The sequence below is a fragment of the Schistocerca gregaria genome, chromosome 3, assembly GCF_023897955.1.
Source record: "Schistocerca gregaria isolate iqSchGreg1 chromosome 3, iqSchGreg1.2, whole genome shotgun sequence".
Taxonomy (NCBI): Eukaryota; Metazoa; Arthropoda; class Insecta; order Orthoptera; family Acrididae; genus Schistocerca; species Schistocerca gregaria.
Genome location: NC_064922.1, coordinates 741058731 through 741072859, shown reverse-complemented (window position 1 = coordinate 741072859; position 14129 = coordinate 741058731). Strand labels below are relative to the sequence as shown.

The 14129-nt window shown below is 39.1% G+C and overlaps 1 protein-coding gene across 1 annotated transcript in view; it reads right to left on the bottom strand.

The window, feature by feature from the left end:
* LOC126353832 (HEAT repeat-containing protein 3) overlaps positions 1-14129 on the bottom strand; it is a 233724-nt gene that overhangs the window by 122183 nt on the left and 97412 nt on the right. The window contains exon 4 of the mRNA XM_050002965.1: positions 3951-4045. Coding sequence (XP_049858922.1) covers positions 3951-4045 — 95 coding nt within the window. The remainder of the gene's footprint in view (positions 1-3950; positions 4046-14129) is intronic.

Below are 14129 nucleotides of genomic sequence, written 5' to 3'. Positions count from 1 at the left end.
TCAAGGTTGTATGTTGAGAGCGCTCCTAGAATAACTTTACATGAATCTTTGCTTCTGCTCCCTGTGATAAACGTGTAATTTTACTAGTCAATGGATGCTAGATTAAAGTCTCCTCCTATAACTAATGGATAATTTGGATATTTACTTCCTATGTACTCAAGACTTTCCCTGAAACCTTCCGCGACGTTTGTTGGGGATGCTAGTGGTCTATAAAAACATCCTAAAACAATGGTCAATCCCTGTCTGACAGCTTTATCCAGACTATTTCACAGTCCGACGCAGTATCGATGTCAGCTGTGTTTAAACAGCTTTTAACTGCAATGAACACACCACCTCCTATAGCATCAGTCCTATCCTTCCTAAACATTGTCCAATCAGAGTTCAAAATTTCACTGCTTTTTATGTCTGGTTTCAACCAGATTTCCGTACCTAATACAATATTGGCATTGTTACTGTTTATTGCGGAGATTAACTCGGGGATATTGCTACAGACACTTCAACAATTTACTAACATGAGATTAAGCATATTTAAATCCTTTAGAATGACCTGTTTAGGCGAACTAACAATTTTTACAGTTGGTTCACCCACATCAGTGTCATGAACTGGTAATTTTTCGGGCCAGCGGTTTGTTTCCCATGGGGAGGAATCTAATCTAATAAAACCCTGCAGTATATATATAGCTACAGTATTCGTCGACAACAAAACATCTCTGCTGGAGGTGGCTAATGGGACATATGTAAAACCTACAGGAAGATGTACCATTCCTGTGGGTATAAGAGGCCATACACAGCCCTTAGGATTCATCTTCTTAGAAGAGTGTGGTCATTAAGTCATTCTCATAGCTTCTCCGGCAATTGCAGATTGTGGTCGCTCTAAGATTATGCTAGACGAGATGAGATACTGTGGACAGGAAGATGCACACCCGAGTGTGTGGAGACTGTGTGTGCTGGATGAAGTGATCATTCCTGCAGTCAGCACTAGAAAGGTAACAGTCACGTGTCATGCCACGCATCAACCCATGGATCTTGTAGTGGAATGTAAGAGTAGCATACCACTTGAGAATAACTTTGTCATCCCAGCCTCTGTAGTCTCATTTAGGAATGGATTCAGTGAATTGTGTATAGTTAAACGTCGCCCCGAACTGCAGATCCTTCGAAGTCTCATGTGCGTAGAAAAAGCTGAGCCGTTAATTGAAGAACAGCTGAGCGTCATAGAAACATCCCGTATCGAGTCTGTGTGCGAAATTAGTGCTACCACTGCGAGACAAGATCTTCTAGCTCAACTATCACCAGATCTCACTGAGGAACAACAAAAGAAGCTACTTGCCATTCTTCAAGAGTTCTCTGAATGCTTCAATCCACAGATAATGTCACAGAAGAAGGTGTAACTAGATGAATGACGAGCACTAACTACTTCACTTAATGAAGGTTTGTTCAGCACTTACATATATATACGGCTAAAGAACATTCCAGTACAATGATTCTTGACATTTGTGGATACTTCTAGAATGGACTCAAACCGAATGTAGAAATTAAAATTATACAGTCCAGGTGAGTTTTGAACTCACGACCCTCCATGCAACAGTTTAGTATCATAACTACACCACAGTGCTTCTTCTGAGATATTTAACTCTGCAACAGAGAACAGCATCTCGGTGTTATGTCCTCGTAGTCCAGGAACGAGTCATCGGTCCTGCACACTACAACTCCTGATGACTGATTCTCGCCTTGGTGGTGGTCTTCTTAGAACTTCTTTTGCCGCTATGCTCTTCATCACCATTCCACTTGTTGCTTGTCGCTGGAGCATCGAATTTATCCTAGGTTGGAGTATCCTTATAGGGCTTCATTCTAAGGATGTGGATCGTATTCCTGACCTTTTGTCATCTTGTGTCAGTGTCGAAATCTTCAATTTCATAACTACCATAAGACAACTGTATTACAACCTTATAAGGTCCAAGGTAGCATCTGAGGAGCTTCTGAGAGAGACCAACCTTCTGAACAAGAGTGAAGATTCAGACGAGGTCACCAGGCTGGTATTCAACAGGGTGGTGGCTCGTGTCATATCTTCGGCAATCAAAGCTGGCAGCGTGCGGAGTCGAGCTAACTGCTGAGCTCCCTCAGCTCTGGTTAACACCTGGCCTACGTAGTCATCGTCCACGTCATCAGGATGTAATGGAAACACAGTGTCCATCGTCGTACTCGCCTCACACCCATGCACCAGGACAAATAGCATAAATCCTGTGATGTCTTGTTTGACGGTGTTGTAGGCAAACATCATGAAAAGTAGCACCTCATGCCAGTTGCTCTGCTCAACATTGATAGCTTGTCGGCCAAGGTCTCATTAAGGCATTCAATAAGCCTGTTAGTTTGCGGATGGTAGGCAGTCATCATGTGGTGAGTAATGTTGCACCGATGGTTATCTCTGCCTCAAGATTCAATTGAAAAACTTTCCCTAGATCCTTAATTAACGGCCTTGGGGCAGCTTGTTTTAATACAATGTCTTCCACGATGAATTTGGCTACCTCGGATGCTTCAGCTGTTGTCACTCCACACAACAATTTCCGCTGTTCAGTCGTCCAATGTTTACACTCCTTACACCAAGCAAGGTGTCATTTGGCATTTAACAGCATTATATGTGGCTTACGAACAGGCGCTCAACCATGAAATCCAAGTTTTCTCACCTTGTAGTACTTGCAGTGGATCCTCATGAGTCAAATTCCTTTTTGATAGTCTGGATAGATGTCTGCCTATTACACATTATGAGCCTCTTCAACTATCAGCAGTCTCTGTCAGTCAACAGACTAGGTCAGCCCACCTGCTTTTGTGCTGTACGTGTTCCTTCGTGTTTCCAATTCACTAACACATCAGAAACAGTGGACCTAGGGATATTTAGGAGTGTGGGAATCTCACGTACAGACATACGACATATGTGACACCCAATCACCTGACAACGTTTGAAGTTCGTGAGTTCTGTAGAGCACCCCATTCCGCTCTCTCACAATCTCTAATGACTACTAACTAAGGTCACTGATATGGAAAACCTGGCCGCACAATGCACTTAATATGAAATACTTATGTTTTTGGGGGGGGGGGGGTGTCTGGATACTTTTGATCACACAGTGTAGGTATATCTATCATGAAAAGATTATATGCGTCACCAATAACAATCACAACAGCTTTACTCTGCACAGATTCTTTTAATTATAGTTCTTAATACTAAATAGGGCAATGCAGGACTCCACTGACATGCGGTGGGGAACATTTAGTACACAACACCAAAAAATTCCGTCCCCCAAATATATTTTAACAGTTCTAAGGTATGCCACAGCAGAGACAACAGGTTGGCATGATGAATATTCTGAGAGTACAGTGCAATGGGCTGAGCCTGGCAGACGAAGTAAGCTAGCCCAAGGCACAAAACACGGGCTGGCATGCTGATATCTGTACCATGCATATCTGTAGTCGCTGGAGATGGAACACATTCTTGGTTTAGACAAGAAAGGGGAAGAAACTGGCCACGTCCTTTTCACAGGAAACATCCTAGAAGTCAGCTTAAGTCATTTAAGAAAATCATAAATATCTTACATCAGGTTTGCTAGGTGGATATGTGAACACCTCGTTTTCTGAATGCGAGTCAAGTGAGCTAACCACTGCGAAACTCAAGCTAAAGCTATATTTGACAAGAGACCTTCAAGAACAAAAATCTTCAGACATATAAACTGATAAATTTGTGAATAATTACATAATACAACATTTTAATTGGATAAATAAAAAAATCTACTCACAAAGCGGTGGCAGAACAAGGACAGGAGAGGTCTAAGAAAAGGGGTAGATTTCGGGAAAGTCACCCTAAACCACTGGTCAGGGGAACTTACTGCATGGGATGAGAAATAATGTTGTATTATAACATTTGATTCAATAACATTTGAGAATCATAAACATGCACTTACCACAGGTTAAGCAAGAGATGTACTGCCTGAATGAAGGTATCTGTATACTCTGATACAATTTTCTTGTCGCCACACTCCTGCCAATCATCTGCATACTGGAAGATAAACGGAACATTATTAGAGCAAAAATGAAACAAAGGAATTAAAATACGCATGAGGGACATAGATGATGACAAACTTTCAAAAAGGTTTGGACTATAGATGATACTAATTTCGTTTTTTAGACCAGGAAAGGGATACTACTTGTAAACAAATATATTAGTTCTCAGCAAAACTATAGTAGAGTATGCCACTTTACCAACTTCTATTTGTGAATAGTATGAGTGTTCTTTAGTTATCACTGAACACTCGTAATAAATCACCTAATAAATTAAAATTATGCAAGAATAATCTCAACTCTTTCGTAACTAAACACGGGAACTTCAATAAACCAAGACTGAATCACAGCATAACTTGTTTTCTAATTGTAAATAATTTTGTACTTCAGTTCATAAATAAGGAAGTGGTTTATATATACATACTTCCAGGCTCCAAAAACATTGACAGTTATATGAATTAAAGTTTTGTCAAGATCTATACTTCCAAACGAACTGCACCTACTTTCTTGTTTCGGCAAAGCGTAAATACAACTACAACGGGTACTAAGTTCAGAAGAGTACCTAGTAGTGAGTTGGTCATTTTTCCATCACATGAAATGTTTAATCACTTTCAAGTCTACCACAGACTTGTTAATGCTATGATTAACGGCAACATTTGCAGCAAAACACGTTATACAAAATGATAATTGAAAAATAATGTTGTGCCTCTGCAAAACTGAAGTACAGTTATTTGAACAGACACCAAAAAATTCAGATCTGAGCAAGTCAACAAAATCTGAGACTGTGTAAAAAAGGCATTTTTCAATTTTTCATTAAAACAAAGTATTCCGATTTCTTTAAGAAGTCAGAATACCTCCTTTTAGTGACACATTGAAACATTTGGAGGTAAAATAGTCCCCCATTCAGAGCTCCTGGCGGGGACTACTCAAGAAGATGACGTTATCAGGAGAAAGAAAACTGGCGTTCTACGAATCTGAGCATGGAGTGTCAGATCCCTTAATTGGGCAGGTAGGTTAGAAAATTTAAAAAGGGAAATGGATAGGTTAAAGTTAGATATAGTGGGAATTAGTGATTCGGTGGCAGGAGGAACAAGACTTTGGTCAGGTGACTACAGGGTTATGAACACAAAATCAAATAGGGGTAATGCAGGAGTAGGTTTAGTAATGAATAGGAAAATAGGAATGCGGGTAAGCTACTACAAACAGCATAGTGAATGCATTATTGTGGCCAAGATAGATACAAAGCCCACACCTACTACAGTAGTACAAGTTTATATGCCAACTAGCTCTGCAGATGACGAGGAAATTGAAGAAATGTATTATCAAATAAAAGAAATTATTCAGATAGTGAAGGGTGACGAAAATTTAATAGTCATGGGAGCCTGGAATTCAGTAGTAGGAAAAGGGAGAGAAGGAAACGTAGTAGGTGAATATGGACTGGGGCAAAGAAATGAAAGAGGAAGCCGCCTGGTAGAATTTTGCTCAGAGCACAACTTAATCATAGCTAACACTAGGTTCAAGAATCATAAAAGAAGGCTGTATACTTGGAAGGATCCTGGAGATACTAAAAGGTGTCAGATAGATTATATGATGGTACGACAGAGATTTAGGAATCAAGTTTTAAATTTTAAGACATTTCCAGGGGCAGATGTGGACTCTGACCACAATCTATTGGTTATGAACTGTAGATTAAAACTGAAGAAACTGCAAAATGGTGGGAATTTAAGGAGATGGGACCTGGATAAACTGAAAGAACCAGAGGTTGTAGAGAGTTTCAGGGAGAGCATAAGGGAACAATTGACAGGAATGGAGGAAAGAAATACAGTAGAAGAAGAATGGGTAGCTTTGAGGGATGAGGTAGTGAAGGCAGCAGAGGATCAAGTAGGTAAAAAGACGAGGGCTAGTAGAAATCCTTGGGTAACAGAAGAAATATTGAATTTAATTGATGAAAGGAGAAAATATAAAAATGCAGTAAATGAAGCAGGCAAAAAGGAATACAAACGTATCAAAAATGAGATCGACAGGAAGTGCAAAATGGCTAAGCAGGGATGGCTAGAGGATAAATGTAAGGATGTAGAGGCTTCTCACAAGGGTAAGATAGATACTGCCTACAGGAAAATTAAAGAGACCTTTGGAGAAAAGAGAACCACTTGTACGAATATCAAGAGATCAGATGAAAACCCAGTTCTAAGCAAAGAAGAGAAGGTGGAAAGGTGGAAGGAGTATATAGAGGATCTATACAAGGGTGATGTACTTGAGGACGATATTATGGAAATGGAAGAGGATGCAGATGAAGATGAAATGGGAGATACGATACTGCGGGAAGAGTTTGACAGAGCACTGAAAGACCTGAGTCGAAACAAGGCCCCGGGAGTAGACAACAACCCATTGGAACTACTGACGGCCTTGGGAGAGACAGCCCTGCAAAACTCTACCATCTGGCGAGCAAGATGTATGAAACAGGCGAAATTCTCTCAGACTTCAAGAAGAATATAATAATTCCAATCCCAAAGAAAGCAGGTGTTGACAGATGTGATAATTACAGAACAATCAGTTTAATAAGCCACAGCTGCAAAATACTTACACAAATTCTTTACAGACGAATGGAAAAACTAGTATAAGCCAACCTCGGGGAAGATCAGTTTGGATTCCACAGAAATACTGACCCTACAACTTATCTTAGAAGAAAGATTAAGGAATGGCAAACCTATGTTTCTAGCATTTGTAGACTTAGAGAAAGCTTTTGACAATATTAACTGGAATACTCTCTTTCAAATTCTGAAGGTGGCAGGGGTAAAATACAGGGAGCGAAATGCTATTTACAATTTGTACAGAAACCAGATGGCAGTTATAAGAGCCGAGGGGCATGAAAGGGAAGCAGTGATTGGGAAGGGAGTGAGACAGGGTTGTATCCTCTCCCTGATGTTATTCAATCTGTATATTGAGCACGCAGTAAAGGAAACAAAAGAAAAATTTGGAGTAGGTATTAAAATTCATGGAGAAGTAATAAAAACTGAGGTTCGCCGATGACAATGTAATTCTATCAGAGACAGCAAAGGACTTGAAAGAGCAGTTGAACGGAATGGACAGTGTCTTGAAAGGAGGATATAAGATGAACATCAACAAAAGCAAAACAAGGATAATAGAATGTAGTCGAATTAAGTCGGGTGATGCTGAGGGTATTAGATTAGGAAATGAGACACTTAAAGTAGTAAAGGAGTTTTGCTATTTGGGGAGCAAAATAACTGATGATGGTCGAAGTAGAGAGGATATAAAATGTAGACTGGCAATGGCAAGGGAAGTGTTTCTGAAAGTATTTGTATGGAGTGTAGCCATGTTTGGAAGTGAAACATGGACGATAAATAGTTTAGACCAGAAGAGAATAGAAGCTTTTGAAATGTGGTGCTACTGAAGATTAGATGGGTAGATCATATAACTAATGAGGTGGTATTGAATAGAATTGGGGAGAAGAGGAGTTTGTGGCACAACTTGACAAAAAGAAGGGACCGGTTGGTAGGACATGTTTTGAGGCATCAAGGGATCACAAATTTAGCATTGGAGGGTAAAAATCGTAGAGGGAGACCAAGAGATGAATACAGTAAGCAGATTCAGAAGGATGTAGGTTGCAGTAAGTACTGGGAGATGAAGCTTGCACAGGATAGAGTAGCATGGAGAGCTGCATCAAACCAGTCTCAGGACTGAAGACCACAACAACATATATTTATCTTTGGTTTACCGACCTAGCTTTGCTGGTGTTATGTTTTCTCTCTGTTTACCTTTTAGGGAATTCCATTGTCAAGGTGTATTTCCATAGTAGTCCTAACAAAATCAACTTATCTAATTATATATGTGTTATTGAATTATTACCAATTGTACGATGGAAGAATCATATAAATCGGCAACCTTTGAAATGCAATAGGAAGACAGAAAAACATAGTCAACGAAGAAAGTCAATCAAATTCCATCATGACTTCAAAGGGTTTCAAATGGAAGAGAATTCTTATGCCTACATGATGATCTGCAAAGCAGGTTAGTGACCTCCAAACTCTAACTGCAACACACAATCTTAAGTTATTCCAGCAAACGAACAACAAATATGATCAGTAGTTTGGTCCCCGAAAATAGCACAGTTTCCATGCCACAAGTGAAAGTATAAGCTCTGAAATTCCTATCCAAGGAATCTGTACGGTGGTTTTCCATGTTGGACTTTGCACCTGTGCAAAAGGGTGTTCCTAGTGATCACAGAAAATTTGCAGTGGCAGTTTCCAGATTAGATGCCTCAGTAGTCCTATGGTTTCGGGCATGATAATATTATGAAAAGGATAGTTGCTACTTAGCATACAACGAAGATAAGTCACAGATATGTGTGAGAGAGAGAGAGAGAGAGAGAGAGAGAGAGAGAGAGAGAGAGAGAGAGAGAGAGAGGGGGGGGGGGGGGGAAGGAGGGCTGTCACAAAATAAGCTTTCAGCCAACCAGCCTGGGTTCAGCTGCCAGCAACTGTGGTCATGTGTGTGCAAGTTGGGTTTGCGTGAATGTGTGTGTGTGTGTGTGTGTGTGTGTGTGTGTGTGTGTGTGTGTGTGTGTGTGTGTGTATGTCTGTCACGGCCGAAGACTTATTCTGTGACAGTTTTTTTGTTGTGCCTATTTGCGACTCAGTATCTTCGCTACATGCTAAGTGGCAACTTTCCTTTCCGTAATATTTGACACACTTCAGAACCAGTTATTGGCAGTAAACAAGTGGACCCGCATCAAGCAAAGTAAAGAAGATAATCATTCATTCTGCTGGCAGAATCAAATTGATTTCCAAGTGGCACAAAGAAAATTGTTCCATGTGAGTGTGTATTGATGGTCATTATACTTGCCTGTGTTGCAGAAGGATGTCAGGGATTGCAATGAGTATAACCAGTTTTCCTCGTGTCTGCTGTCTGGTCACAACACTGGAAGACAGCTTGGGTAGTGACTGTGTGTTAGCCTTGGACCACGTTTGTGTTGAGATTCGAGCTGTACTGATTATGTGAAACTGTTTCTCAGAAAGGAAGGCAGTCCAGCATTATTAATGTTAGCCTACATCTGTTATGAATGTGGAAGGGGTACCGCCAAGCAAAGCTGTATGGTGAGCAATTTATGAACTTTGCATCCAGTGTTGTTGGAGATGGTTAGTGAAGCTGATTTTTAATGCTTCTGGTTAGACAGACATTTATAGCCACCGTCACCAGAAAAATAGTTGGCTGAGCTCAAATATTGAGTTGAAACGTTTGCAATGGAAGAAACTGCAATTGGGCTATTCTAACAGTATATTATTCTCTGTACTGAGTTGATAGTATTCTCTGATATTTTCTAGGTAGTTGACTGATTTTAAGAGTTATGTGTAGTAGCTAGATGCATGTGCTTGCCTGGATTTTTTTTTACTACTGTTTGAGATAGTAGATTTCAAAACTGTGCCTAATTATGTATTCTGCTTGTTGCAGTGCTGGTCACTGTTGCCTGGCTTTATCATTACTGTTGTTTTGAGGGCCTCACTGGCCAGTTATCAAAGTCCCAGTCAATTTGATGCTACCCACAGTGTATAAGCTCGTAAAAGGCTGTCAGCTGAGATCCATGTATTTGTTTCTCTGTCTGTAGCAACGGAAAAGCAGTTTATGGTGACAGGGTTCTGAATACCCCCCCCCCCCTCCCTTCTCTCTCTCTCTCTCTCTCTCTCTCTCTCTCTCTCTCTCTCTCTCTCTCTCTCTCTCTCTCTCTCTCTCTCTCTCTCTCTCAGGCGGAAGGGAGGGATTATTTGTCCTTACCCAGTTAAGACATTTTACATGCAGCTCGTTGCAAGTGGCTATTTCACGCAGCTGTTGGGTATCTCAATGTGTTTCCTTTTAAAACTCGCAAGTGACTTCTTTCCTGTAATTGTTAGTTTCTTAACGTAATTATTTAATGCAGTAAGTCACCTGTGCAAACTGTGGTAATTGTGAATTTAACTGAAGCTGTCTTTTGAAGTATAGTTTTTTTTACTTAAATGTATAGTTGTTATTGGGCCTGCTGCAATTTCTTATTTGTTTCATAGCCTTCAAAATTATCAATCTTTTTTTTATTTTTCATGACTGTTTTAAATTTTATAAATACTGGTGTTTCTTGATTACATTTTTTTAAGTCTTTTAAAACATTATCAATAACATCTGGCACAAATTTATCCCTGGCAGTTTCCACTCCAACTCTCTTCCCCCTCCTCATCAATGCTGCTACTTTAACTCCAAGAACGTTCACAAGCCAGTCACAATAAATTGCTTTTCCCTTGTTAAAGAAAATACCCTAAACCTTCCTTGAGATACATAGATCCCAGCCAATAGCCTTAAAACAGCTTATTTGCTCTAGTAACAACAAATTGACAGGGACTACGATGATCGGCCAGTAATGGCCTCAAAACCACAAAAATTATAAAGACCAAACAGTGACCAGTATTACAACAAATAAATCACACAATTAGATAGCCTTAAAATCTATGATATTAAACACCATAAAATTAAAAAAAGGAAAACAAACAAACAAGTATGGGCATGCACATGCATCTAGCCAGCACACAAAACACTTAAATCAATTGAACACAGGGAGAATACTATCAATTTGGTACAGAGAATAATGGTACTGCCAGGCTTGGCTCATTGCAGTTTCTACCACTGCTAACTTATCAGCTCGCTATTTGAGCCCAGTCAACTGTTATTCCAATAACGGCGGCTATAACTGTCCATCATGGTGAACCATTATAAATCAGCATCATTAACCATCTCCGACAATACCAAAGGTGTAAAGGTCACAAATTGCTTCACCATGCAGTTCTTCTCGGCAGTATCCATTCCACATTAATAACAGAAGTAGACCAAGATTAACAACACACGGTTGCCTACCTTTCTGAGAAACAACTCAACATAACCAGCGCAGCTAGAACATCCACACAAGTGTGGATCCAAGGCCAACATGTGGCCTCATGAACTCACCACCCAAGCCATCTTCTGCTGCCGTGATCAACCACCAAACATAAGGAAAACTGGTTATACTTGTTGCAATCCCCTACTTCCTATTGCAAAACTGGCACAGCTGCCTAAATCACCTTCACTGTTAATACCCCCTATCAGCAGACCAGGAGTTGCACATCTTACTCGGCAAATGCCACACACTCCACAAATGCACCCAATCACGAATGAGGGAGCCACCATTAGCCCAGGGAGTATGATCTATGATGTAAGCATACTTAACGATGACACGGCCTTAAAACTGGTCCAGTTATCAGCTATAAACAGACCATAGCCCCACACAGCAAATAAAGCAGTTTTTTTCTCGCATTATTGCACTGCCTGTATGCTGCAGGCACGCAAGCAATCGTTGCTACTTTATAATCGACTCAGGTTCAGATGTAAGTACATTGTTATACAAACAGAAAAAAACTGCAGCGGTGGGTTCACTTTTCCACCTACTACAGCCAAAAGCTGAATGGCACGCTCACGGGCGATGTTAAGGGTGCATTCAGTGTGCCCACCGTTACAACTGGCATACTCTGAATCTTTCCAAATTATCAAATGTGATGAACATATGGTGCAAATAATTTGTAACAGCAAAGACTAAAGGTATCACAAGGAAAGGGTAAAACCAGCATATTCACTGACATTAAACACCCCTTCACACCAGCAGAAAACCTGGGACTCTACATCAATGACACCAAACCCAACCAAGTGACATCCTCCATTCAGCAAATAAGCTCACAGAAAGAAACATCAGCAGTTTACTCTGATCAGGCCGATGGCTGCATTATAAATACTTGCAAATTCTTGGAGCTCCAATCTATCGTGGGGGAGTTGTGCGGGAAGCACCACCTGTGGATAATGATTATAAGTGCTTGTATTATTCTTTGGTCCAGCGACCTAACTCTGCCAATGTTATATTTTCTTTTTGTTTTCCTTTTGGGCAGTCCCTCATTGACTTTGCTGTCAGTGTGTATTTTAGTAACCACCCAATCATTTTATTCGTTTATGTGCGTATTACTGAATTATTACCACATTCGTTATGGAAGAATCTCATACCATCACGCAGCACTATAATGAATGGCATATTTTATTTAGTTATGATATATTTGTCATGCTGCCAAATGAGAACCAAATAAAAGGACAAAAACTGAAAGAAAACCTCAAATACAGAATAATGCGTCAGTAGGTAAAAACACACACTTCCACATTCATGAAAAGGGATCTCTTGTCGGAGAAGAACATTTTTGCTTGTACTGAAAATTTTACAATAATGTCTAAAATATCCCATTTTCATTTTTTTTACAAGTTATAATAATTTCCTTCATTTTATACATGCTTTTATTAATTTGGAAGTTGTTTGAATTCAACGGAGTCAATAACATAATTAAAAACAACAAATTTCAGTCTTCTGGAATGGAGCTCTTGCTGTTATCAAGAATTAACATTGGCCGGTAAAAGGCTTCTTTTCAAAATTTTACAGCTTTGTATAGAATGTTTCAACAAAAAGCATCTCCTAATTTTAGAAGTATTTTAAGGAGCTCCGAGCAGTTTTGTTTGTAATTACAATAATGCCAAATGAAGCCAGTGGTCCTTTTCTATATCAGAATTATAAATGCCAACAGATCTTGGAAATTTGCAGTTGGCCATAGCATAGTATAAAAATATCAATACTCTATCAAAAGAAATCAGCACAGGCTGCACTATTTTCTCTCAACTTGAAGCCCATATACTTTGTTTTTAAATTCATGTACACAGCAGTCTGTTATAGGTCGGAAGGGATTAATCACATAATATATAATCTTAACTTTAAAAAAAAAACTTGACCATTTGAAAAAGACCTTTTATTACAAATATATATGCATAATTTATTTCTTAAATGTGTCCAATTAAACAATGGTAATAAAGTGAAACTTTAAAATGCATTCTCTCTCTCTCTCTCTCTCTCTCTCACACACACACACACACACACACACACACACACACACAGCTGCTCAGAATTTAAAGCTGAACATAAACATCACAATAACTCAAAATCCAAAATTTTTGACAAGAGGTCCATTTATTATTTCCGTCTCATATTTACTGCATAAATTGTGAGCAGTAATGACATCAAGTCATGGGAGACAAAAGTCACAAACACAAAATAAATTTCCTGGTACTTCTAACCAAATATTAACAACACAGCAAAATTTTGATGGAATGTTAACTGAAATAGAAGCTTTTGGAATTTGTTTTGTAACAAGGTGACAGGGGAAACGGCAAGATGTCCGACGTAGCACATTAAAAGGCCGTTTCGTACAGCAAACTAAATGTTTTATTTCCCAATACAAGTCTTTAAAAATTGTAACCCTAAACCACAAATAAACAACAAAAATTTTGGAAATTTTCACAGACATTGGCTGGTTCAAACCACAAAAATTGTATATCGTCAAGAGTATTTTCTCAGATTCTTCACTCCACTCATTAACTTTTCCTCTTCTTCCTCATTATTTTGTAATTACTCACTACATAAACTTTATATTGATTAAAATGGAATGATCTTTTTCTGATTTAGGAGTAATGCATGTGCAGCTAAAACAAAAAAATTTTAACAACTTTTATATCATGTTTTCTACTCGGTTGCAATGATGAAGCTGTTAAACAAAAACATTCAGCCGATCTTCTTTGACAACATTCTGCAGTAATTTCCATGAAACACATCACTAATAATCTGTGACTTATGTACAGCTCATTCTCTGTTACAACAAGCAAATTAAGGAAAGTGTTAACTTTTTGTTTTGGTTAAATGATGAAGCTGAAAGCACCAGAGGAAAACAAGGCGGTCTCTCCTCTCGGTGGGGTAATGTATCATACAGTGGGCTCAGTAATATTCATCCATCATTTGAAGTTGCCCAGCTTAAACTGGTACAGCTAATTCATTTCCACTCCTTTTGTAAAACGTTTAGAGGGAAACTGATACTTTACACACAATTTCCAATTACAATAATTAAAATGATTTCCTTACAATATATAATAGTTCTGAATCATGACCATTTTTCTCCTTCAACAAGCATTAACATTTGTGTTATGATATT